Below are 23116 nucleotides of genomic sequence, written 5' to 3' on the forward strand. Positions count from 1 at the left end.
CGGCGGTGGTTGTCAAGTAAACGAAAGACGCTAACTAGTTTTTGTAAAATGGCGAAAATGTAGCTAGAATTGGTTGTATCTAGCCTTTTGATTGTTAAGGTGGCTGCGGTATTCAGTGAAGACTTTTACCATCTACTTCATTGCTGCTGTTATAAGTGAAACATGGTCATGGCAGAAACAGAGGATGAAGAGTCAACTCTGGTAAATTGACGTGTTGCACCGTAGCTAATTCTCTATTCACTGATTGAGATATGTCACAAAAGTAACCGAGGTAAAAACCAGTTTCAAGTTGGATATTCGACGGATATTCGCTCTAGTCATGTATCTTCTATATTGTTGTATATTAATATTAGTTTGAAAATTAGGGGGTTCAGTCCAGTGTTGTTAACCCTTTTCTTGAATATTTATCTATAATAATTGGTTGTTCTAAGTACTTACTTTCCCTTTTTTACAATTTTGCCACTGTATTTAACAGCAGTACACAATAGGAGAGAGACAGATAATATCTCCTTTCATCGTTAATATCAATCATAAAGGAAAAGGGAAAAATTCAAGACTCATGCTATTAATTGTCTAAAGCAGGGATGGAGAGTGAGCTAGTGAGGTAGGCTGCAGTGGGTTAGCTGGTCAATACATATACTGAACATGTAACCACAGTAATGGTGGCCAGAAAATCAATGAATAAAAATTGAAATTTGACTAATTAAACAGAAATTGTAGACCTGTAATCTTTTCCAACATGTCAACAGACACTTACCTTCAAATAAGTACAAAACATTTCAGTGTTAACTTTCTCTTTATCCCTGGTTGATGTACATTTCAGAGCCTCTTCAGTGTGGATGGGGTATAACATACACTTTCAACAACAAAGACAGCACTTCCAGTTTGTGTTCTTCACTCTGAACTCTTGTCTTCATTCCTAGGCACAGCACATGGAACCCCCGTTGGTATGCAAAACATTCAATCTAAAACAAAACAAAGCATTACACGATATAAATATTATCAAATATCAATGCAGTATGACGAATTAGCCATCCATTGTGTATCATAAATTGTCATACATGCCGTCACTGTTGTCAAGAGATTATAAACATGTTAAATAAAGTTACTAACCCAGTCAGTCTTTGGGCCATATCCAGGTTCTTTATCAGTGGCACACATGAAGCAGTTGTTGGCTTTGTTGAACTCTGAAATCATAGGCATGAACTGAATTTATGGCTGTCCCACACAACTACATAAAAATAAAGAATTAACATTTACTTTGAATTAAATGTCATTACATACCAGCCATTTTTAGTATATTCTTCAGCTATTAATTTTCGCAGTTGCTCCATGTGTTTTTGTGAAGGTTCTATGTCAATTTGGGAGGGGATGTTGGGGAAGTTCTGTGCAACTTCCTTGGCCATCTACACACAAAAAAATTGCCCTAATTGTCACATAACAGCTAACCATTCATTATTGAAAATATAACTATCAAACCTGCATTACAAAGACCCCACAGCTGAAGGTGTCCTGCTGCATGGTGTGAGTTATTTCACCCTCCTTTCCACTTCATGTCCACCCAGTCATATTTTCCATGGCAGGATCTTCTCATTTTGAAGTATCCTATTTTTTTATGTAAACATAATGGAATTCTGATTAGTTATATGCAAATTAATTCACAGACCAAAACTGTATGCTGATTTCCTTATCACTATAATCTAGTAGAGGTCATTTCCTTTATGCCCCATTCTACACACAGCCTAAATTATAGGCACTGAACCATTTACAGGAGAATAATAAAAGTAGCATATAGGATCCAACCCTGTCACAGAGTGAATAAATGTAGAGCGTTTGTAGACTTTAAGAAAAAAATATCAAGTGACAGTTTCAACAGTACGTGCTTAAAGAAAGTCATATCACATAGATCACAGGTGACAGTGCCCATCAAGTCTATGACAATAGAGAATGAATTGTAAGCACCAAAGTGTGTTAAAGTGTGTTTGTCAAAATAATATCTGAAAATGTCAGTTGTTGAACATAATACTTCTATTTGCAATAGCAATTTATGATATATGCAGTTGAGGAATATTCCATGTATCAACACTACATGTAGGACGGACATAAGCAATTCCCACATACAGTAGACACACAGAGGCATTTTTCAGCTATGATTTTACCACTCAGAATCCAGAATGGATATGACATTGGGGCCAGCACAGGACGTAATACACCCTTACACCAATTTACTTTTTGATCTTCTTGACTTCTTATCTGGTAAACTGCGACTGTGTGTCAAGAAAAGAGACCCAATTATGGGTTAGTGTACTCCAGTATAAAAGGGCTGGTTTAGATTAAAAACTATTGCCCTGTGTCCCCATTCATAGGGGCATGAGAGACTAGTCACTGGTAGAATTGAGTTGGCACTTTATTGGCCCAAACACCCACAGACCCACAAGGTTGAGGTTACTCATGGACAGTAATTAGTATATATATATTTTTTGTTTGTTGCATTAACGCATTGTGTCTTATAACTGTCCAAGAATAGGATCCGAAGTGTTAGGAAATATTTGTTCCCATAAATACAAAGGAGGATGTCTCTCCTCATACCTCTGGTATTTTAGTCAGACTGCCAGACTGTGTAAAAACTTTACGATGGGTCTGGCAATGGAGTTCCCATTAACTAAGCACCACAGAGACCAATAAGGAGAGAATACATACAGGTCAAGGGTGCCAATTGAATGTCAAGGGGTGTGTCTGTGCCTTTTGGATTACTCTCTCTTTGCAGAGAACCCCTGTGGTTCAAGTCAAGAGCTACCCTTCCCCTTTCAGTCTGCTCTGTGCATGTCTGAAAGTGGGTGTAGGCCAGCAGCCAACTGAGTTTAAATGTATTTGGCTAAGGTGTATGTTAACTTCATCCGTATATATCACAACATTTCCTTTGCAACTTTGGGTAGAAAACCAATATTATGAAATAAAATTGTGTGGTCGTCCTCCATGCAAACAATTCAGTTTGTCCTTCTCGTAGCTACCAAATGCTTCAACCCAACTCTCCTTGTATAGTCCAACAAGTAGCCGCTCTCTGAGAGGGCTTTCCCTATGCAATTGTCATTTGAAACTTTCCCCATGCCCTAAACTTTGATGGAGAAATAGTCTAGCTACTAAAATAATGAATTGCATGGCAGTCAGATGTTTTTGAAAATATGTATTGTGATTAGTGACATTCAACATTAAACCCAACACAAACCAATACCATTACAATTGCAAAATATGGCACAGTGTGTGTTTGGGCCTTTTACCATTGAAGACCACTAGAGACCTTAACATTAAAACCATTAGAACTGCTGTAGCCTAATGGTTTGCTTGTTCACCAGGAATAGTCTAACAGTAACTAATCCCTTTTTTGAAGCGAATAAACCACACGCAAAGGGGCCATTTCCTGGAGACAGATTAAGCATATTAGCTTTTATGGAGGACTGGCTTGACTTGTGAGGATGACCACACAAATGATTGTCATCATGAGCAAATCTAGTGTTTTTTTTACCCAAAGTTGCAAAGGAAATGTTGTGATCTGTTTAATAATTAGGGATAGCCCCTTTTTTAAAAATGTTCGCCTAAAATGACATACCCAAATCTAACTGCCTGTAGCTCAGGCCCTGAAGCAAGTATATGTATGTTCTTGGTACCATTTGAAAGGAAACTGTGGAATGTAGGAGAATATAACACAACAGATCTGGTAGAAGAAAATACAAAGAATAAACTAACCGTTTTGGTTTTTTCTACCACCATCTTTGAGATGCAACAGAAAGGTCCCAAATCTAGCCATCACTCTGGTTGTTTCACACTACTTCACTCAATCCGATGGTGTCCACAAGATGACAGCAGTGTATGTGCAATGTTTCAGACGGATAACTCGAAGTATGAGCAAACTACATTACTTTTAGTGTGAAGTCCCCAGGTACATTTGGGGAAATCATGAAGGAGACATTCGCATTCATATTCCATTTTTCTGCAAGAATATTATCAAGTATGTATACTTGGACTTTGATTTATCTTTCCAAGTATTAGTAGCCATATTATAAGTTCAACATTTGCCCAAAAAAATTGTACAAAAGGAAAAGGCTTGCTGTCGCACAAGGTTAGCAGCTACATTTTGTGACAGATACGTAAAGCCCAGCTCATAGGCTATCTAGCTAGCTTTGTTTGACCCCGATTGGTGCTTATTTGACAAAGTTACAGTCGATCAAGTGAAGACCGCCCGCATCATCGGCGTGCCATGAAAGCGTCGCTCTCAAATATGGTGTCCTATAGGACATACTACACCCCTAATGATATGGTGAAGTCTGGTTACGTTGTAGGATCTCTGAGGAATAAGTATGAATGTGATTTGACTGGTTGAAACAACGTTTAGGGTTAGATTTTCACAGATTCCTTTCTTTGCAAATTGAACGAGTGGCAATACAAAATCAATCGTGCATGCTATATGGACCTTTTTAGGATATGAAAAATGATTTTATCTAACAAAACGGCACTTCCTGTTATCTCTGAGACCCTTTGGATTATAAATCAGAGCAGGATTTCAGAATGAAAGTACACATTTCACCTTTAGAGGTGAATTTATCAAACCTATCGTGGTGAAAAAAGTGTTTTGTTGTTAGGAGCTCTCCTCAAACAATAGCATGGCATTTTTTCCGCAGTAATAGCTACTGTAAATTGGACAGTGGAGTTATATTAACAAGAAGTAAAGCTTTCAGCCGATATAAGACACTTATATGTAGCAACATTTGTTATTTCTCTACAATCCCGTTGACGACGCCTATCCCTAAGAGTAAACACAAGAGACCAACAAAATGGATAGTGTGGCGGTATGGCAGAAACAGTGACATTTAGTGGTCAAACTATGGTACTGTTACACTACTTTATGGTAAATAATGCAAGCAAATTGAATTACTAATTTCTCTGAACAGGGGGGAAAAAACATCACCAAATTCACAGGGAATACATGACATAGTATGGAGATGCAATACTCCAAGTCACCGCTTCATACTACTTGTCAAACATATAGAAATTATACTGTACAGTATACTGGTTGTTGGGGTGGGATGGGTGTGGGGGATCTGTGGGTGGCTTTTTACCGTTTTTGGGGATTCCTTATGTGTTACTCATTGGTAGGAAAAAGTTTGGGCCAAATCGGATGTTGGGTACTATATTTATTCAATGTTATCTGAATCCTATAAATTTAAATTGCCAATTTGGGTTTAATCAATGAATTTCTCTGAGATAAAATGACATTTCAACAAAATAATGTTTCAGGAATGCCAATCTTACCTGTTTCTAACTACAGAAACAATTTCAGAACAATCTGAGATGGTGGGTGTCACGGCTTGCTGAAATGACATGGGACAACTCATTGGAGACATTGTTGAGTTCTCTGTCACTTCCCATAATTTCATGTGGCGCTTAGTTACTGTACTTCAATGTGCTAGATTTTCTGTGTCCCACATCCTTACTAGGATGACTGAGTTTATTATTCACTAACACAATCTGTGTCTCAATTTGTACCATATCTAACCATATATTGAATGGATCGTTTTGCCTTATCTGTGGTAATACCTAATGCTAGCTTGCTTCCTTTTGCTCTTTTTGTAGAGTCATTTTCTGTTGAAACAGATGTACAACAATGCGTTTGACTTTCCCTCGACATGCCCATAAATGATGTGATATTTTGTCTGTTTCAGGCACATTACTATGAGTGTCAACAGAATTACTCCGGAGCTTTGGAGGAAGTCAACCAAGTGACTGTTAGTTTCCCTGGGTTTCTCTCTGCCTTTATTAAGAATATGAAGCTTCTATTGACCCTGTGAGAAAACTGTAGGCGCAGCACAGAGGTAAAGTATCCCATCTTATAGGTGTTTTTGCTCTAAAAATTGGGTTTTCTTGTTAACTTAAAATAATGATACTGGAAATATTAGTTGGCTTAATTTGTAGTTTATAAAGATTTGTTTGGATCAAATAAACACTTTCATTGCTGGATTTGGCCAATCAATAGCAGCCATGTAAAGAACGAGCCAGTCAGCCTTTGCAAGTGGGTCCGTATTCAAGTGCAAATGAAAATGGAGCGTGATGCCTGGAACCAGTGGCATAATGACTGAACCATTGTTCCTGACTGCTCGCCCGCTGGACCCTGGCCAGAGCCAGAGAATATAAAAAGGCCTTTGAGTTGAAGCGCTAGAGCTACACGTTTCCCAGGATGCACTCCTCCAGGTTCTATGAACTGCAGGAAGGAGGATCACTCAGGTGGAGCCTGTTTCTAAGGGAATTAAGCCCAAGACCAGAGCCACTGGTTTAGCCCTGCTGAGCTGTAGCTTTGTGAACAGGGATGGACACATGTAGTGCGCAGTCCTGCTCTTTTTTTTTCTCATTGTCTAACTCGGTGTTCTTCCTTAGATTGTATTCTCTACTTTTGCTCCAGCCTTGTCTGTCACATAAGCCATCACGGGAAAAACTAATATAAAACCCTGACAGCACCAAGTTTTCATTAGGATCAAACAAACAGTGTTGGTCATTAATGTGATGTTTCCTACCCCATTCCAGACTCTTGCAGAAGGATAAAAACAACCTGGAAGCCCTGAGAATGCTCACTTTTCCCTCCTTAGGGAGACATCAGAGGGAGACGATCACAGAGGTAAAGTTCAAACAGTACGAGCTAACATGGGAAACAGATTACACTATAACCCATTGCCACACAACTAATTGTGAAGGGTGACTGTTTTCATGATGTGTATATGGTCAAACGGGATACCCTTTTTCCTTTTTGGTAGTCAGTGAACCAGCTCTCAAATCTCATCAGCAGCTTGGACACCCAAGAGCCTCACAGCCCAGAGCTTTTCTACAGGATGTCCTTCGCTTTCACATGGGTGGTAAGACGTGTTTGATGGTTTGCAATAAACATATATTTTACATAAAAGACACTGGTTACACCTCTGAAGAGATGTCGAACCCCTTCACTTCACCCTTGTAACATTGCAACAGTCTCTGAACCAGTACATGCCATGTGTGACATGAGGTATACACAAAGAAATACTCTAAAATTATAATTTACTAGTGTGGAAGAAATCAAATCAAATTTATTTATATAGCCCTTCGTACATCAGCTGATATCTCAAAGTGCTGTAGAGAAACCCAGCCTAAAACCCCAAACAGCAAGCAATGCAGGTGTAGAAGTACGGTAGAAATAGAAATTAGACAGTGATTCAGCAGAACCACATCATGGTGGACAAAGCCTTCTCCCAAGCCCAAGGGGATGCTTATCTGGCCACAGAGCTGCGCTACCAGTTGGTTCTGCAGGGAAGAATCAAATGGGCTATGAAGTGATACAAGACTGCCATGACTCTGGATGAAACAAGTGTCTCAGCTTTGACAGGTTACGCTGATTGTTCTAGCATATGCTTTTTAGCTTTAATGCAGCAATGTATGTGATCATGCAGGGTAGCCTAGTGGTTAGAGCGTTGGACTAGTAACCGAAAGGTTGCGAGTTCAAATCCTCCAGCTGACAAGGTACAAATCTGTCATTCTGCCCCACAGGCAGTTAACACACTGTTCCTAGGCCATCATTGAAAATAAGAATTTGTTCTTAACTGAGTTGCCTAGTAAAATAAATACATATATACCTATACAAAATTGGGTAATATCTACTGCTTAGTTGAGAAATGAAAGCAATCTATTAACTAATATTAAACCGTTTTTAAATGACTTACACATTATCTGTATTTCCAGGTATTATCAGGTGCCAGCTGATCGAGGGACACTTAGAGGATGCAGAGCAACAGCTGGAGTTTCTCATAGAGATCCAGCAGTCTATCGGGAAATCAGGGTTAAGGCTGATAGAGGAAAGATATTACTCTGTTTAATCCAGTTCAAAGGCCAAGCCAAAGTAACCCTATTACACTTTTGACATTCATATCCACTATTTGGAAATAAAGTAAAGCCCAGTAGCCTTTTGCACAACTTTTTGTTGAGTAATTCTTGGTATTTTCTGTGTTTGTTAAGCCATTTACAGTGACATCAGCCTGAATGAGTAACCTCTGAGTAACAGCTGGTTCTGTGAGTCTTTAGTTTTATGGCCTCTGCTGGCCCAGAAGATACTCTCTGGTTATGTCCCAAATGCATTGCTTTTGTAGTACACTATGAAGGGAATAGGGTGCCATTTGGGATGCACATTCTGCTGTACGATTGTGGTATAAACAATACTGTTACCAGTAGAGCTACCCTAGTCCTACTGAGCTGAATACTGTGGAGACCCTGTGACACCCTTGGCTTGCCCTCTCCTCTCTTTCAGGAGCTGCTGTACCTGCACGCTGTGCTGGCTGTGAAGAAACACAGGCCACAGGATGATGTCACCAACCCGCTGAACGATGCAGTGGACACACACACTGCAGGGCCTGCCATTGGTGGTGGAACTATTTTGAGAAGCTCGACCCTGACTTCCTGCTGGAGATTGTCACGGAGTCCATAGAACTCTGTCCTGCTAAGGTCAGTCTGGAGGGGGATGTGTGTGGATACATTTGTTCAATACATAATTTCACGCTTTATTCAGGCAGTGTAGAAATTGTAAGGGGATATACATTAGATGAGGGGAGAAAGTTGGCGAAGGGGCTCTGCACATCTATGGATCCATTTATAGAGATTACTGTCCAGCCTCCTGCCGCTCAGCTCCAGCATTAAACCTCTGTTTTGGACACTGTGGTCAAGATAGTACCTGGACTCCTTCAGGGTGGCTTGCCATTGGCCAAAGTCAGGTTTCAGTCAGGTGAGTTTCAACTGTATTGCATGTGACAGAATTCTGCTCTGTTTTCATGCCAAGGGCTTCTCAACATGGATGACAACAATAGGTTTGATGGCAATGCTGATGTCCTTTAGGTGACATTGACACTGCACAGAGCAGCCTCCAATATTGCCTGGACCAGTGTCCCTCCCATGCTGAGGCCTACCTGCTCATGGAACAGATCCACCTCTAACAAGGCAATTACAAGCTCTCCTCCTAGTCTCTAGAGTTCTGCCTCAGCTACAACTTTGAGGTAAGAACAGTATTCCAGATGAATGTGATATTAGATCAAACAGAACTGTTATGGGAACACCCCTCCTCGAATAACTCTGTGTGCCTCTCCCTGCCAGGTCCTTGATCATCCTGTGTATCACCTAATAAAGGACCAGGCACAGAATGAGAGAAACTGAAATGACTGAAATATATTATTATGATCATGCGTCTAGGTCTCACCCAAGATATGCGCATAATTCACAACATTGCTATTGCTTAGATATACGTGAACCCAGCCTTGTGCTGACCTTTAGGCCTGGGATGTGCAGGCCAAGGTGTTGGAGCAGCCAGACGCCGTCCCCATGCAGAAGCAGCTCGCTGCACAGATCTGTGCCGAGATCGCTAAACACTACACGAGTCTTAGAGGCTATGAGAGCGCAGTGAAATTCTACAAGGAAGCTCTTGTCTATTGTGAGAGGGATAGCAAGTACGGTGCAGCTGAATCAAGCCTTCAAGTGTGTTCTCTCTGCAGCTGTAATTGTGAATCCCTAGCATCTCTTTCTGTCTCCGTTATGTGCTGTTTTTGTATAGTTTGCTCATTTGCTTATTACGATAGTTTATCTTATCCGCTAAATTATAATATAAATAAGTGACATTTTTGGGGGTGAATGTATGTTTCACACCCGGCCAGATATATTACTACATGTGCTCATAGGAAAGGATATTATTATTACGATGTTAGAAGATAATCGGTTGAGAAAGGTTAATTTTGAATGTTTTCATTGCTAGTAGGTGATGTTGGAGCTGGCTCGGTTGTAACTTACTCTAGAATGAATGGCTGCCAACAGAAATGCAGTGTCATTCTGAAGAGTGACCAGGTCAATGAAGATGCAACACTGGTTAGTTCTATTTATATGCCATCTCTGTCGAGTCCCATTTGAAAATCGTGTTGTAAAACTTGATTAATCAAATCAAATTATATTTGTCACATGCGCCAAATACCACAGATGTAGACCTTACCGTGAAATGCTTACTTACAAGCCCTTAACCAACAGTGCAGTTCAGTTCTAAAATAACTAAAGTTAAGGAATCTCATCCCGCTTCACTACAGCCATGTCGATGTTAATGGGGGCCTGTTCGGCCCTCCTTTTCCACGAGTAGCTCATTTGTCTTGCTCACATTGAGGGAGAGGTTGTTGTCCTATCTCTGACCTCCCCATAGGCTGGCTCATCGTTGTCGGTCATCAGGCCTACCACTTTTGTGTCATCAGCAAACTTAATGATGGTGTGGGAGTCATACTTGTCCACGCAGTTGTGGGTGAACAGGGAGTACAGGAGGGGACTAAGCACGCACCCCTGAGGGGCCCCAGTGTTAAGGATCAGTGTGGCATATGTGTTGTTGCCTACCCTTACCACCTGTGGGCGGCCCGTCAGGAAGTCCAGGATCCAGTTGCAGAGGGAGGTGTTTAGTCCCAGGGTCCTTAACTTAGTGATGAGCTTTGTGGGCACTATGATGTTAAATGCTGAGCTGTAGTCAATGAATAGCATTCTCACATAATGTTAGTGTTCCTTTTGTCCAGGTGGGAAAGGGCAGTGTGGAGTGCGATTGAGATTGCGTTATCAATGGATCTGTTGGGGTGGTTTGCGAATTGGAGTGTGTCTAGTGTTTCCGGCATTATGGTGTTGATGTGAGCCATGACCGGCCTTTCAAAGCACTTCATGGCTACCAACGTGAGTGCTACGGGCGGTAATCATTTAGGCAGGTTACCTTCGCTTTCTAGTTCATGGGTTCTATGGTGGTCTGTTTGAAACATGTAGGTATTACAGAGTCAGTCAGGGAGAGGTTGAAAATGTCAGTGAAGACACTTGCCAGTTGGTCTGCACATGCCCTGAGTACACGTCCTGGTAATCCATCTGGCCCTGTGGCTTTGTGAATGTTGACCTGTTTAAAGGTATTGCACACATCGGCTATGGAGAGCGTGATCATACAGTTGTCCGGGAACTTCTGGTGCTCTCATGCTTGCTTCAGTGTTGCTTGCCTCGAAGCGAGCATAAAAGGCATTTAGCTCGTCTGGTAGGCTCGCGTCACTGGGCAGCTCGCGGCTGGTTTTCCCTTTGTAGTCCGTAATATTTTTCAAGGCCTGCCACATCCGACAAGCATCAGAGCCGGTGTAGTAGGATTCAATCTTAGTCCTGTATTGACACTTTGCCTGTTTAATGGTTTTGTCTGAGGGGATAGCAGGATTTCTTATAAGCGTCCGGATTAGTGTTCCGCTTCTTGAAAGCGGCAGTTCTAGCCTTTAGCTCAGTGCCAATGTTGCAGGTTATCCATGGCTTCAGGTTGGGAAATGTTTAAACTGTCACTGTGAGGACGACATCGTAAATGCCGGTGACTGATGTGGTATACTCCTCAATGCCATTGGATGAATCCCGGAACATATTCCAGTCTGTGCTAGCAAAACAGTCCTGTAGTGTAGCGTCCGAGTCATCTGACCACTTCCGTATTTAGCGAGTCACTGGTACTTCCTGCTTTAGTTTTTGCTTGTAAGCAGGGATCAGGAGGATATGGAGGGTGAGGGAGAGCTTTGTATATGTCTCTGTGTGTGGAGTAAAGGTGGTCAAGAGTTTTTTATCCTCTGGTTGCACATGTGACATGCTGGTAGAAATGAGGTAAAACGGATTTAAGTTTGCCTGCATTAAAGTCCCCGGCCACTAGGAGCGCTGCTTCTGGATGAGCATTTTCTTGTTTGCTTATGGCCTTATACAGCCCTTTGAGTGTGGTCTTAGTCCCTGCATTGGTTTGTGGTGGTAAATAGACGGCTACGAGTATTGATGAGAACTCTGCGTAGATAGTGTGGTTTACAGCTTATCATGAAGTATTCTACCTCAGGGGAGCAATACCTCAAGACTTACCTCAAGAGTTATTGACAAATAGAGACACACCCCCGCCCCTCGTGTTACCAGATGTAGCTGCCCTGTCCTGCCGATGCACAGAGAAGCCAGCAAGCTCTATATTATCCGTGTTGTCGTTCAGCCACGTCTCGGTGAAACATAAGATATTACTGTTTTTAATGTCCCGTTTGTAGGATAGTCTTAATCGGAGATCGTCCAGTTTTTTTTCCAATGATTGCATGTTGGCCAATAATACGGAGGGAAGTGGTGGTTTACCTACTCGTCGGCAAATTCTTACAAGGCACCCCACCCTCCCCCCCTTTTCCTCTGTCTTTTCTATTCGCTGATGATGGGGGATTTGGGCCTTGTCTTGACAAAGCAGTATATCCTTCGCATCGGACTCATTAAAGAAAAAATCTTTGTCCAGTTCGAGGTGAGTCATCGCAGTTCTGTTGTCCATAAGCTCTTTTCGGTCATAAGAGGCGGTAGCAGCAACATTAGTTACAAACAATGAGGGGGGAAAAAAAGCCTGTAAAACAGCAGCCATCCCCTCCGACGCCATAGGTTCTATGGCGCCGGAGGGGATTCTATCTTTCCTCGTATATGATGGCTGACCTGACTTTCAGGAAGCAGCACTATGAGCAAGTTTTTTCCACTTTCAGCAGCTACTGGAGCGCAAACCAGGTGTGACAGGGCTCTGTTACTCCTGGATCTGAATACACAACTTCCCCACTGAAATAGAACTTAAATGGAGATTTGCAAATCTTTAAAAGGAAACTTAAGAACCTCAATGTAAATATACACTGCTGAGTTGACCTCCCCTGGATGGGAAGTAATGTCTTTCCCATATGTTCCTGCTAGACAACTACCCAACACTGGCACATCTAATCGACCTGCTGAGGAGATCTGGGAAGTTAGAGGAAGTTCCCAGGTTTCTGGAGATGGCTGAAAAACAATCCTCCAGGGCCAAGTTTGACCCTGGGTTTAACTATTGCAAACTACTTTATCTGTGGTAAGTATATGAATAACATTTATTGAATCCATGTACATTTATTTAGAATGGTATGTTTTTAATAATGAGGTTGTATTTGGTGCCCAGGTACACAGGTGAACCCAGTGATGGGTTGCGACACTTCAACAAGGCCTGGAAAGACAACGATTGGGGTCTGTCTTAACCCAGACGACGATACTATGGGAGGAGAAGTCTTTGAGAACTGACATGGTGAGTGTCATTTTGGAGTCCCTTTTGTTGTAAATAAGAATAGAAAAGTTTCTAAACACTTCTACATTAATGTGGATGCTATCATGATTATGGATAATCCTGAATGAATTGGTAGTAATGATGAGTGAGAAGGTTACAGAGGGATAAATATCATACCCCCCCCAAAAAATACTAAGCTCCTCTGTTACTGTAATGGTGAGAGGTTAGCATGTCTTGGGTGTATGATATTTGTGCGTCTGTAACTTTCTCACTCATAATTATTCATGATTCATTCAGGATTATCCGTAATCATGGTAGCATCTACAATAATGTAGAAGTGTTTCGAAACATATTCTGTTCTTATTTACAGTAAAAGTGACTCCAAAATAACACAATACATTGTTTATCATTCCTTTCTATTGGGCTCAAAATATTCTGAAAAACAACCAAAACAAACAGCAAATGCATTCAACAGGTTTGTAGAGTCACAAGTAGGAATATGGGACCAAATACTAAACTTTTGACTGCTTTAATAGACATATATCAGTAAATTTGCCCCAATACTTTTGGTCTCCTAAAAAGGGGGGGTTCCTATGTACAAAAAGTGCTGTATTTCTAAACGGTTCACCCGATATGGATGAAAATACCCTCAAATTTAAGATGACAGTCTGCAATTTAGCCTCATAGTCGTTGTATCATCTCACACCCAAAGTGCTAGAGTACAGAGCCAAGACAACAAAACATGTGTCACTGTCCCAATACTTTTGGAGCTCAATGTAAAAATGTTTTTTTTTTTAAACATTAGCTAAAACACCTCTGTAAATGAATGCTATCCTTGCTCATATATCTGGCTGTCAAGTTGTCATTGATGTAACAGCTCTTCATTTTCCATTTTCATCTATGCTCAGGAACTCAGGAGTCGGAGCAGCTTGCTGTGAGGACGGCAGAGAATCCCCTGAAGGAGTTAAAGCCCCACACAGCCAGTGGACACGTCCAACTACGGATCCTAGAGAACTACTGCTTTCTGGCCACCAAGCAGAAAACCAATGTTGAGAAAGGCCTGAATGTTTTCACAGAGATTGCGAACAATGAGGTAAGTCAACTCCAGATGGTGTACATGAGTGGGCATACACACCCTTAGAGCAACTCTAACCTCACTGGATGCATTATCTCAGGCTTTCTCTTTGCTTAACACTTTATGGAGGTTGACTTTGGAGGTTTTCTTAACAGCTTATCTATTGAGCGACTTTCCTTTTTTATGGTAAGTCGTTTTTACCATAGTAAGAGAAGTTGTGTAAGAATGCACAACTTAATTTTCCTTATTGCTGACAATGAAACATTCCAATTTACATTTTTGCATACCCTTGTCTACTTAATAGAAATCAAAAGGCATGTTAGATGTGATTGACTGTAAAACAACACTCAACTAACCAGAGCTCCCTGTTTTAACTTAGAAGGATCATGTGCCTGCACTGCTAGCCATGGCGACGGCCTACATGATTCTCAAACAAACCCCTCGAGCCAGGAACCAGCTCAAACGCATAGCTAAGATGAACTGGAGCATTGTTGACACTGACGAGCTTGAGAAGATCTGGCTGCTTCTGGCCAACATTTACATCCAGTCAGGGAAATATGACATGGGCGGGGACCTCTTGAAAAGATGTCTTTGCCATAATAAGGTCAATGTTGGGGGGTGGGTGGGTGGGGGGAGTAAAATGGTATTTATTACATTATCTGGCTGCATAGCGAAGAGCCATACTGTAAAACCCTTGATCAAAACGAATCAGACTGGATTTTTGTCAATCACAGTAACGGTCATTGTTCATTTTCATGCTGTAAATCTTCTGAATACATTATGGAGAAGGAGCAGGCATTCCAGGATGCAGCGCGGAACTATGAACCCCACTATAGGTTTGTTTAAAGAAATGTTTTATATGCTCATGTTTTCTTTCGGTTTTTGGAGGCTCGTCCCAATTATCCAAGGATGAGGAAGGACATCTTTGGACAAAGCTCTAGCAGCTTTGTGGTCTCGGCACACACAGAGAGAGAGCGAGAGAGAGAGCGAGAGAGAGAGAGAGAGACAGTTTTTGATTGTTTGATCTCATTTTATGTTTTTTGTTGACATGCATTATTATTCTTAAGTATTTGGAAGTTATTATGGAGGATATTTTTCTCATTGTGTATCAAGGGAATTTCGGAGAGATGAGAAACAGTGCTTTTAATAATCATGTGACTACAATACAAAACACGTATTGTTATAGACTTATTTTTACCATGTGTTTTTCTTGCAATACAATGAAAACAGTGACTCTGTTGCAACACTCAATGAAGAAAGATATATTGTTGTGCAATAAATGTCACTGAGGCCAGGCACCACTGGCTGAAATGACATTTTAGCATCTACCAATCAATTTGAGATGTGTTGGTATTTTGGTCCATTAATATTAGTATTTTCAAAAAAGTAAACATAAAAATGTCAGTCTTGATGGAAATGTATATTTTCTTTAGTTTATCATACTGACATCATAAAAATGTCAGGAATGTTAACCACTTTAAAATTGACATACAGTACATCCATAATTTCAAAGCTCACTACATTGAATTGCACATCATTTAAAAGTAAATATTATTGAGAATTGAACAAACTGGACTATATGTAGTAACTTACTTTGAAGAGATGGTAATTGGGTCTAAGTAGGTGTTTGGCATTTGGTAGTCTAAATTCAATGTATTTGTCTTTACTGCCATTTCCCGGGAGTAAGACTCTTCCCACACACCAACTCACTTTCCCCAGCTTCAGAAGCATCTACATTCACCAAATATTGTGTGGTTATCCGAAGATATAGGGTACGTTCGTAAATTCACACTGGAGTGACAGAGTGTGCTCTGGGCATTCTTAAATTCAGAGCGTTTTGCTCTCGGAGCGTTCAGGCCGCACACTGGGTACTTCTGGCCGAGGAGTAGGGTTGATCAGACATAATTGCAGTCAAGCACTCAAGCTAGATGGCTAAAGGTCCAGTGTTGTACCCTGAACATAAATGAGAGAACATCTCACTCTATTTTTATCACCCTAGCAGAGCTGGTTAGGCTGTTATCATGTTGCTGGCAATAATTGAATTACGTATTTTTGCTGACGTTTACTGACACCGGCCATATTCAACGGGTGTTGAGCATTTGTAAAATTCATCAATCATTCTGCACGTGTTGAGCGTTCGTAAAATTCAGCAGTTATTCTGTGCTCTGGCACATGCAGACGAGAGTGCTCTGAAATCGGAGTAAATAGCCAGAGTGAATAAACACTGCTCAAAAAAATAAAGGGAACACTTAAACAACACAATGTAACTCCAAGTCAATCACACTTCTGTGAAATCAAACTGTCCACTTAGGAAGCAACACTGATTGACAATAAATTTCACATGCTGTTGTGCAAATGGAATAGACAACAGGTGGAAATTATAGGCAATTAGCAAGACACCCCCAATAAAGGAGTGGTTCTGCAGGTGGGGACCACAGACCACTTCTCAGTTCCTATGCTTCCTGGCTGATGTTTTGGTCACTTTTGAATGCTGGTGGTGCTTTCACTCTAGTGGTAGCATGAGACTGAGTCTACAACCCACACAAGTGGCTCAGGTAGTGCAGCTCATCCAGGATGGCACATCAATGCGAGCTGTGGCAAGAAGGTTTGCTGTGTCTGTCAGCGTAGTGTCCAGAGCATGGAGGCGCTACCAGGAGACAGGCCAGTACATCAGGCGACGTGGAGGAGGCCGTAGGAGGGCAACAACCCAGCAGCAGGACCGCTACCTCCGCCTTTGTGCAAGGAGGCGCACTGCCAGAGCCCTGCAAAATGACCTCCAGCAGGCCACAAATGTGCATTTGTCTGCTCAAACGGTCAGAAACAGACTCCATGAGGGTGATATGAGGGCCCGATGTCCACAGGTGGGGGATGTGCTTACAGCCCAACACCGTGCAGGACGTTTGGCATTTGCCAGAGAACACCAAGATTGGCAAATTCGCCACTGGCACCCTGTGCTCTTCACAGATGAAAGCAGGTTCACACTGAGCACGTGACAGATGTGACAGAGTCTGGAGACGCCGTGGAGAACGTTCTGCTGCCTGCAACATCCTCCAGCATGACCGGTTTGGCGGTTGGTCAGTCATGGTGTGGGGTGGCATTTCTTTGGGGGGCCGCACAGCCCTCCATGTGCTCACCAGAGGTAGCCTGACTGCCATTAGGTACCGAGATGAGATCCTCAGACCCCTTGTGTGACCATATGCTGGTGCGGTTGGCCCTGGGTTCCTCCTAATGCAAGACAATGCTAGACCTCATGTGGCTGGAGTGTGTCAGCAGTTCCTGCAAGAGGAAGGCATTGATGCTATGGACTGGCCCGCCCGTTCCCCAGACTTGAATCATGCCTCGGTCCATCCACCAATGCCACGTTCCACCACAGACTGTCCAGAGTTGACGGATGCTTTAGTCCAGGTCTGGGAGGAGATCCCTCAGGAGACCATCCGGAACCTCATCAGGAGCATGCCCAGGCGTTGTAGGGAGGTCATACAGGCACGTGGAGGCCACACACACTACTGAGCCTAATTTTGACTTGTTTTAAGGACATGACATCAAAGTTGGATCAGCCTGTAGTGTGGTTTTCCACTTAAGTTTTGAGTGTGACTCCAAATCCAGACCTCCATGGGTTGATAAATTTGATTTCCATTGATAATTTTTGTGTGATTTTGTTGTCAGCACATTCAACTATGTAAAGAAAAAAGTATTTAATAAGAATATTTCATTCATTCAGATCTAGGATGTGTTATTTTAGTGTTCCCTTTATTTTTTTGAGCAGTGTATGAACGCACCCATATTCTCGAGACTTGCCCAGAGGGAATTGTTGATATGTTGTCAGTTATTTATTCTAGAGAACGTTTTCTTCAGAAACATTTGCCAAAAATGCTTTTCACATACATGTCTTTAGTATTTTACAGATAGAAAAATTGTAAAATAATTTATCCACAATCTACTCTGATTAAGTCCACTTCTGGAGTGTCATAACAAAATAGAACCAAAATATTAACGCTGACTTAGTGTCCTGAAAAAATGTATTTGTTGGATATGCAAATACGTGTATATTTACTGAGACTGCATATTTTAATACAATATTTCTGATTTTTTTTTAAATATAAAAATAAGTATTATATTGTTATCTACATTCAACTGATAAAAGTGTATTGTGATTTGATTAAGTCATTACATAGCAAATCAGGGCATTTGGGTTACCTCCCAAATGGCCCTGGTCAAAAGTAGTGCACTTCATTGGGAGAGTGCCATTTGGGATGGAGACATGCAGTTATTTCCAAGTTAGGAATGAGTGTGTGCATCCAACTCAGTGCCAGTCAGTTACATTAGGCTTGATTTAGATTTTATGGTGTCATTCACTCTGTTGATAATGTTGTTTTGCTGTTGTTTGTTATACATGTAAGGTTGTTATTTTTTAATGAAGGGAAATACCACTCTGAGAGTGGACAGAACCCTCCCATAGAGATGTTAAGGGTAGTATATTGAATGTTGACTCCCACTGCCAAGACACACACCCAAACTCGTAAGTATTGTACCAGTAGCCTAATGACCATTGAGCTTTGTTAATGACCCATAACATGTCTTTCAAATGGTTTTCTTTCCAACAGTATTTGAAAAGTCATCTATGAAGTTTAAGTTATAAGAACAGCATGTACATTATGCCAATTACCAGGGTATTGAGAAATAATATTGAAAAGTTCACATACACACCGTAATGGGGAGTAGTGAACTACATGTAGTTCAATTAGTAATTGAATTAGCTTGGTGGTAGTTGAACTAAATTCAAATCTTGGTAGTGTTTTCAGTAGTTAATTCCTTTTTGTCATGTAACTAGTGGAACTACACACTACTATTTTTTGCAAAAATAGTTGAAAAGGCAAGATTTATTTTATTTTTCGCAATCAGACCTGCCTAATTTTCACAATTGTTGTGTTTAATCGGCTAAATTACGCATTATGTAAACATCTGACTCCAGAGTGATGTGTTCTTGCAATTTGTAGTCTATGACATTTCACATTTGATCATTTTTCATTAAGTAGTTTGGATGGAGTGAACTACTTTTTCAAAGTAACTTTAGTTCAGTAAACTATATATTTCTTAAGGGTAGCTTTAGTGTAGATTAGCTTCTTCCAGAGTGAAGTAATTGGTAGCTTGGTAAACTATGTCTTCAGGGCAGCTTCCCCAACACTGCATGCACACACACTAATGGAAATTGTATGCAGTAACTTCATGTTTTGTAAAGAGTTGATATTAAGAATATAGAATGAATATTCCAACAGTAACTGTTTAGTTATTACTTTTTCAGTTATGGACATATAAGAGAATGGCTGTTCTACTATTCATATTTCAACTAGAAGATGTACTATAGACCATTCCTGTATTAATGCAAAAGGTCACTTCCACAACTCTGAGCTTGTGCTGTAGGCTAAGTACCAAGAAGGAGAGGAGAACAGACATGGTGAATTGTGTCACTTGTTGATCCTACTTGACAAGACTCCTAACTGGGCACCGGAGTATTCCTCCCCCGAATGGCTACCGCGTCCACGTATTTTCTTTACCCCCTCAAGCATCGGACACTTTATGAATACCATCTGCCAGGGTGACTTGGCAAACAGGAATATGTTGGGATATGTCGCAGAGGGTCCAAAATGTTCGGCGAGTGGCACATTTTCAGTCATTCCTTTTCTTCAGGCTAAAAACTTAAGCTTGGGACTTTGATTCTAGTGTAAACCGCAACGTTAAACGTACGAGCCTGTCGTGTAATGCTCTTTACTGAGCCATCTGATAAGTTATTCTGTAGCTACCGGTTTTGCTTGAATATTTGACCATTCAATATTTGACCGACAGTTCGCTCTCTTATTGTATGACTATACATAACATTATCTAGCATAGCTCAAATTAATATACAGCTATGCTCATTTATTTCTGAAGGGTAGACCTATACCGCGTCTTATGTAGGCGACATTCTGTTATTCTTCTAAGTAGCCTGATTGGATGCGGTGCTTATGAGAGAGGTATAGGATACGTTCCTCCGCTATTTGTAACCCAGCAACCGTCTCAATGAATGGCTGGCTGAACAAATCCTATTATTTTAAGAATTGACACCATTATTAGATCAGACCTATCCCGCAGAGTCGACTATTTCCAATATTGCCTGAGACAAAGTGACTGCAAGATAATACTTTTTTTATTTTTTTTATTTGGGGCACACGGAGAGGTCTAGCTTTGTAGCTGGAGTAAGTCAAAGTGAGTTTTGCAACTGACACAAATAGACGCATACTTTATGTGCCAAATGACAAATTCATAATTTGTTCTCAGAATGCCTGCTGCTTTGCAATGTTTCACTCGTAATAATTGCATGGCTTTGGGGTTTGACAGAAAGATCTGTTCTACGTACACGTGCCAACTAAAAAGGGTTCCACCCTCTACCTGAAAGGAGCGCACCTGGATCCAACGAGACGGAAGTAGTTTGTAGAGATTGAGAAACGCTCCACAACTGACTCTATTCTTTTGGGGCAACAATTTATCTGGAAATCCGCATATTTTGAAGAGGATTTTCTTTTAGCGATATTCTTGACATAACTTAATTGACTTTTTTTCATCAAGGGTTTGGATTGCAGTTCCCATCCTTATTATGTAATGTCCAGGTAAGTCACATTATTTTTCCGAAAAGAATGTTAAACTGCAGTGCTATGACGAGTACATTGTATAGTAAGTAGCCTGATCTATCCTGTCGTTTAGGAGACAGTAAAACGTTTCTCCAACTCTTTTAATGGACAAAGTACTAGAGCCAAACAATCACATATCTTGTTACTTTCCTGCTTTCACGTGTGGAAGTTCATAATTCAAATAGCATGTAACAAGTTCATTCTGTTCACAGCTTTGAAGAAAAACTTTTTTTTCCCCATGCATGTGAGACTGAGTTATGATCTTGCTTATTGCCTCAGTTTATTTGGCACATTTGTCACATTTCTTTCTAATTTACTTTTTAAGGTTACCTCCTTGCAACTGACTGTGTGTTTGGTGAAGTGCTGTGTCAAATAAATCTACCCCACCCATCTCCAGAAGAATGAGTGGTCTCCGCAGAGTTTTCCGAAGGCGATTACACCCCTTGAAACTGGTGATAGTGGCCCTTATCTTTGTCACATTTTTGTTCCTTATACAACGTGAGGTAGTAAGCCAAAGTCCCACACAAGAAGAGCCCTGGCTGAAGGAGATAGCTGTCAAGCGGGATGCCGTGCTGGGCATGGTGATGGGGGCAGTTAATAACTTCAGGGACGCAATGCCAAAAATGCAGATCAGAGCCCCAGTGCGCCAGCAGGAGACTGCAGGGGACTTTTCCTGTTTGTCAGGGACGTACACGGCTGCTGAGCTGAGGCCAGTCCTAGAGCGTCCACCACAGGACCCCAACGACCCCGGAGCCTCTGGGAAGCCCTTTCACACAGACAAACTGAGCCCTGCTGAACAGAAGGAGAAGGATCGGGGAGAGGAGAAACACTGCTTTAACCTCTACGCCAGCGACCACATCTCTCTCAGCCGTGACCTGGGCCCTGACACCAGACCACCGGAGTATGTTATTTCTCAATAATTAACTAGCCATTTTTGTACTGTTATTGTAGCTTTCACAGTTGTTTCCATATACATGCTCTAAAATGTATTGCCGCAGTGGCATATGCTTCAGTTCAAACCAACATGGCCATGTAAAAATGTCTAGTAAATCTTGGGGTCAGTGGCCCTGTTTATTATGAAAATTCTATCATTATAGGTTCTGTTGTAAAACAATCTAATGTGAAGCGAACATCTCGAAGGAGGTTTCTCCTCATCACATAGCAGCTCCACCGTGTGGTGTTCAATAGAACCATTCCTCTGTAGAGGGATTCAGTTTCCATATATTTATATGTCTTGTCTCAGTGGCTCAGTATGAAACCAAAGTCACATACTGAATGACCACAGGAAGGAAGGAGAAAACAACATTATATAATGTGTCTCCAACGGACAGGATGGTTTTAACCCAGACAAGTCTTTGATATTTTCTTTTAGTTATTGAGGAAAATTTCACTCCAGAGTTTTTCTGTCTGAAACATTGTTTCAGCATGTGTGCCCAGTAACTGTGACTGGGGGACTGTGTCTGATTTTGTTGGCATTTTCAAGGGAGTCCCATATCCCAATGACACAACTGAAACATGCATCCCTTTTAAGGGAGGACTTCAATGTTTCAGCCACAGTCCTGCACTGAAAGCCCTCTCAGGGACCATAAAAGACACCACCTAATTTTGTTATTTTCTTTTGCAGATGTATCGAGCAAACATTCAAGCGTTGTCCACCCTTGCTGACCACCAGCGTGATCATTGTGTTTCACAACGAAGGTTGGAGCACTCTGCTGAGGACGGTGTACAGCGTCCTCCACACCTCCCCTGCCATCTTCCTCAAGGAGATCATCCTGGTGGACGATGCCAGTGTGGACGGTAAGGAACTAACCAGCCGGCCAGGCAGATGGCAAGACCACCGCGTTCTCACTTTTAATTTTAGTCAGGCAGCCTGCTTGGCGGCCCGCTGGTGTGCCATGAAATGTGCAGGCTGGCGCCCTGGCTTCTTGTGAAGGGGGTTATAGCAGGAAGCAGCACTGCTAGTGAATGCCTTCCTAAGAGGGGCTAGCTAGTCTGTGGAGAATTGAGTCAGAGTTTGCTCTTGTAAACAGGCGTCAGGCTGAGGGAAACAAGGCCGAGGGAAAATAGGATGGTCATTCCACCTCGAAAAAGCATAAGAAAGATGATTTTTAACACCACCATCTTAGATTGTTCTGAAATCGTTTCTGTAATTAGAAACCGATAGGATTAGCATTTATGCAACATAATTTTGTTTAAATATAATTTTATCTCTGAGAAATTAAGCTAATTGATAACACCCAAATTTGCCATTTTAATTTATAGGATCCA

General features: G+C 41.4%; 1 protein-coding gene and 1 pseudogene across 1 annotated transcript in view; both read left to right on the forward strand.

Moving 5' to 3' along the window:
* On the forward strand, positions 1 to 20648 carry LOC110504158 (annotated as a pseudogene).
* Positions 19632 to 23116, forward strand: part of LOC110520076 (UDP-N-acetyl-alpha-D-galactosamine:polypeptide N-acetylgalactosaminyltransferase 3 (GalNAc-T3)) — a 15189-nt gene continuing 11704 nt past the window's right edge. Inside the window, exons 1-3 of the mRNA XM_036974360.1 lie at positions 19632 to 20827; positions 21174 to 21749; positions 22473 to 22645. Coding sequence (XP_036830255.1) covers positions 21250 to 21749; positions 22473 to 22645 — 673 coding nt within the window. The 5' untranslated portion in view covers positions 19632 to 20827; positions 21174 to 21249. The remainder of the gene's footprint in view (positions 20828 to 21173; positions 21750 to 22472; positions 22646 to 23116) is intronic.

The sequence above is a fragment of the Oncorhynchus mykiss genome, chromosome 3 (genome assembly GCF_013265735.2).
Source record: "Oncorhynchus mykiss isolate Arlee chromosome 3, USDA_OmykA_1.1, whole genome shotgun sequence".
In the NCBI taxonomy this organism is placed as follows: Eukaryota; Metazoa; Chordata; class Actinopteri; order Salmoniformes; family Salmonidae; genus Oncorhynchus; species Oncorhynchus mykiss.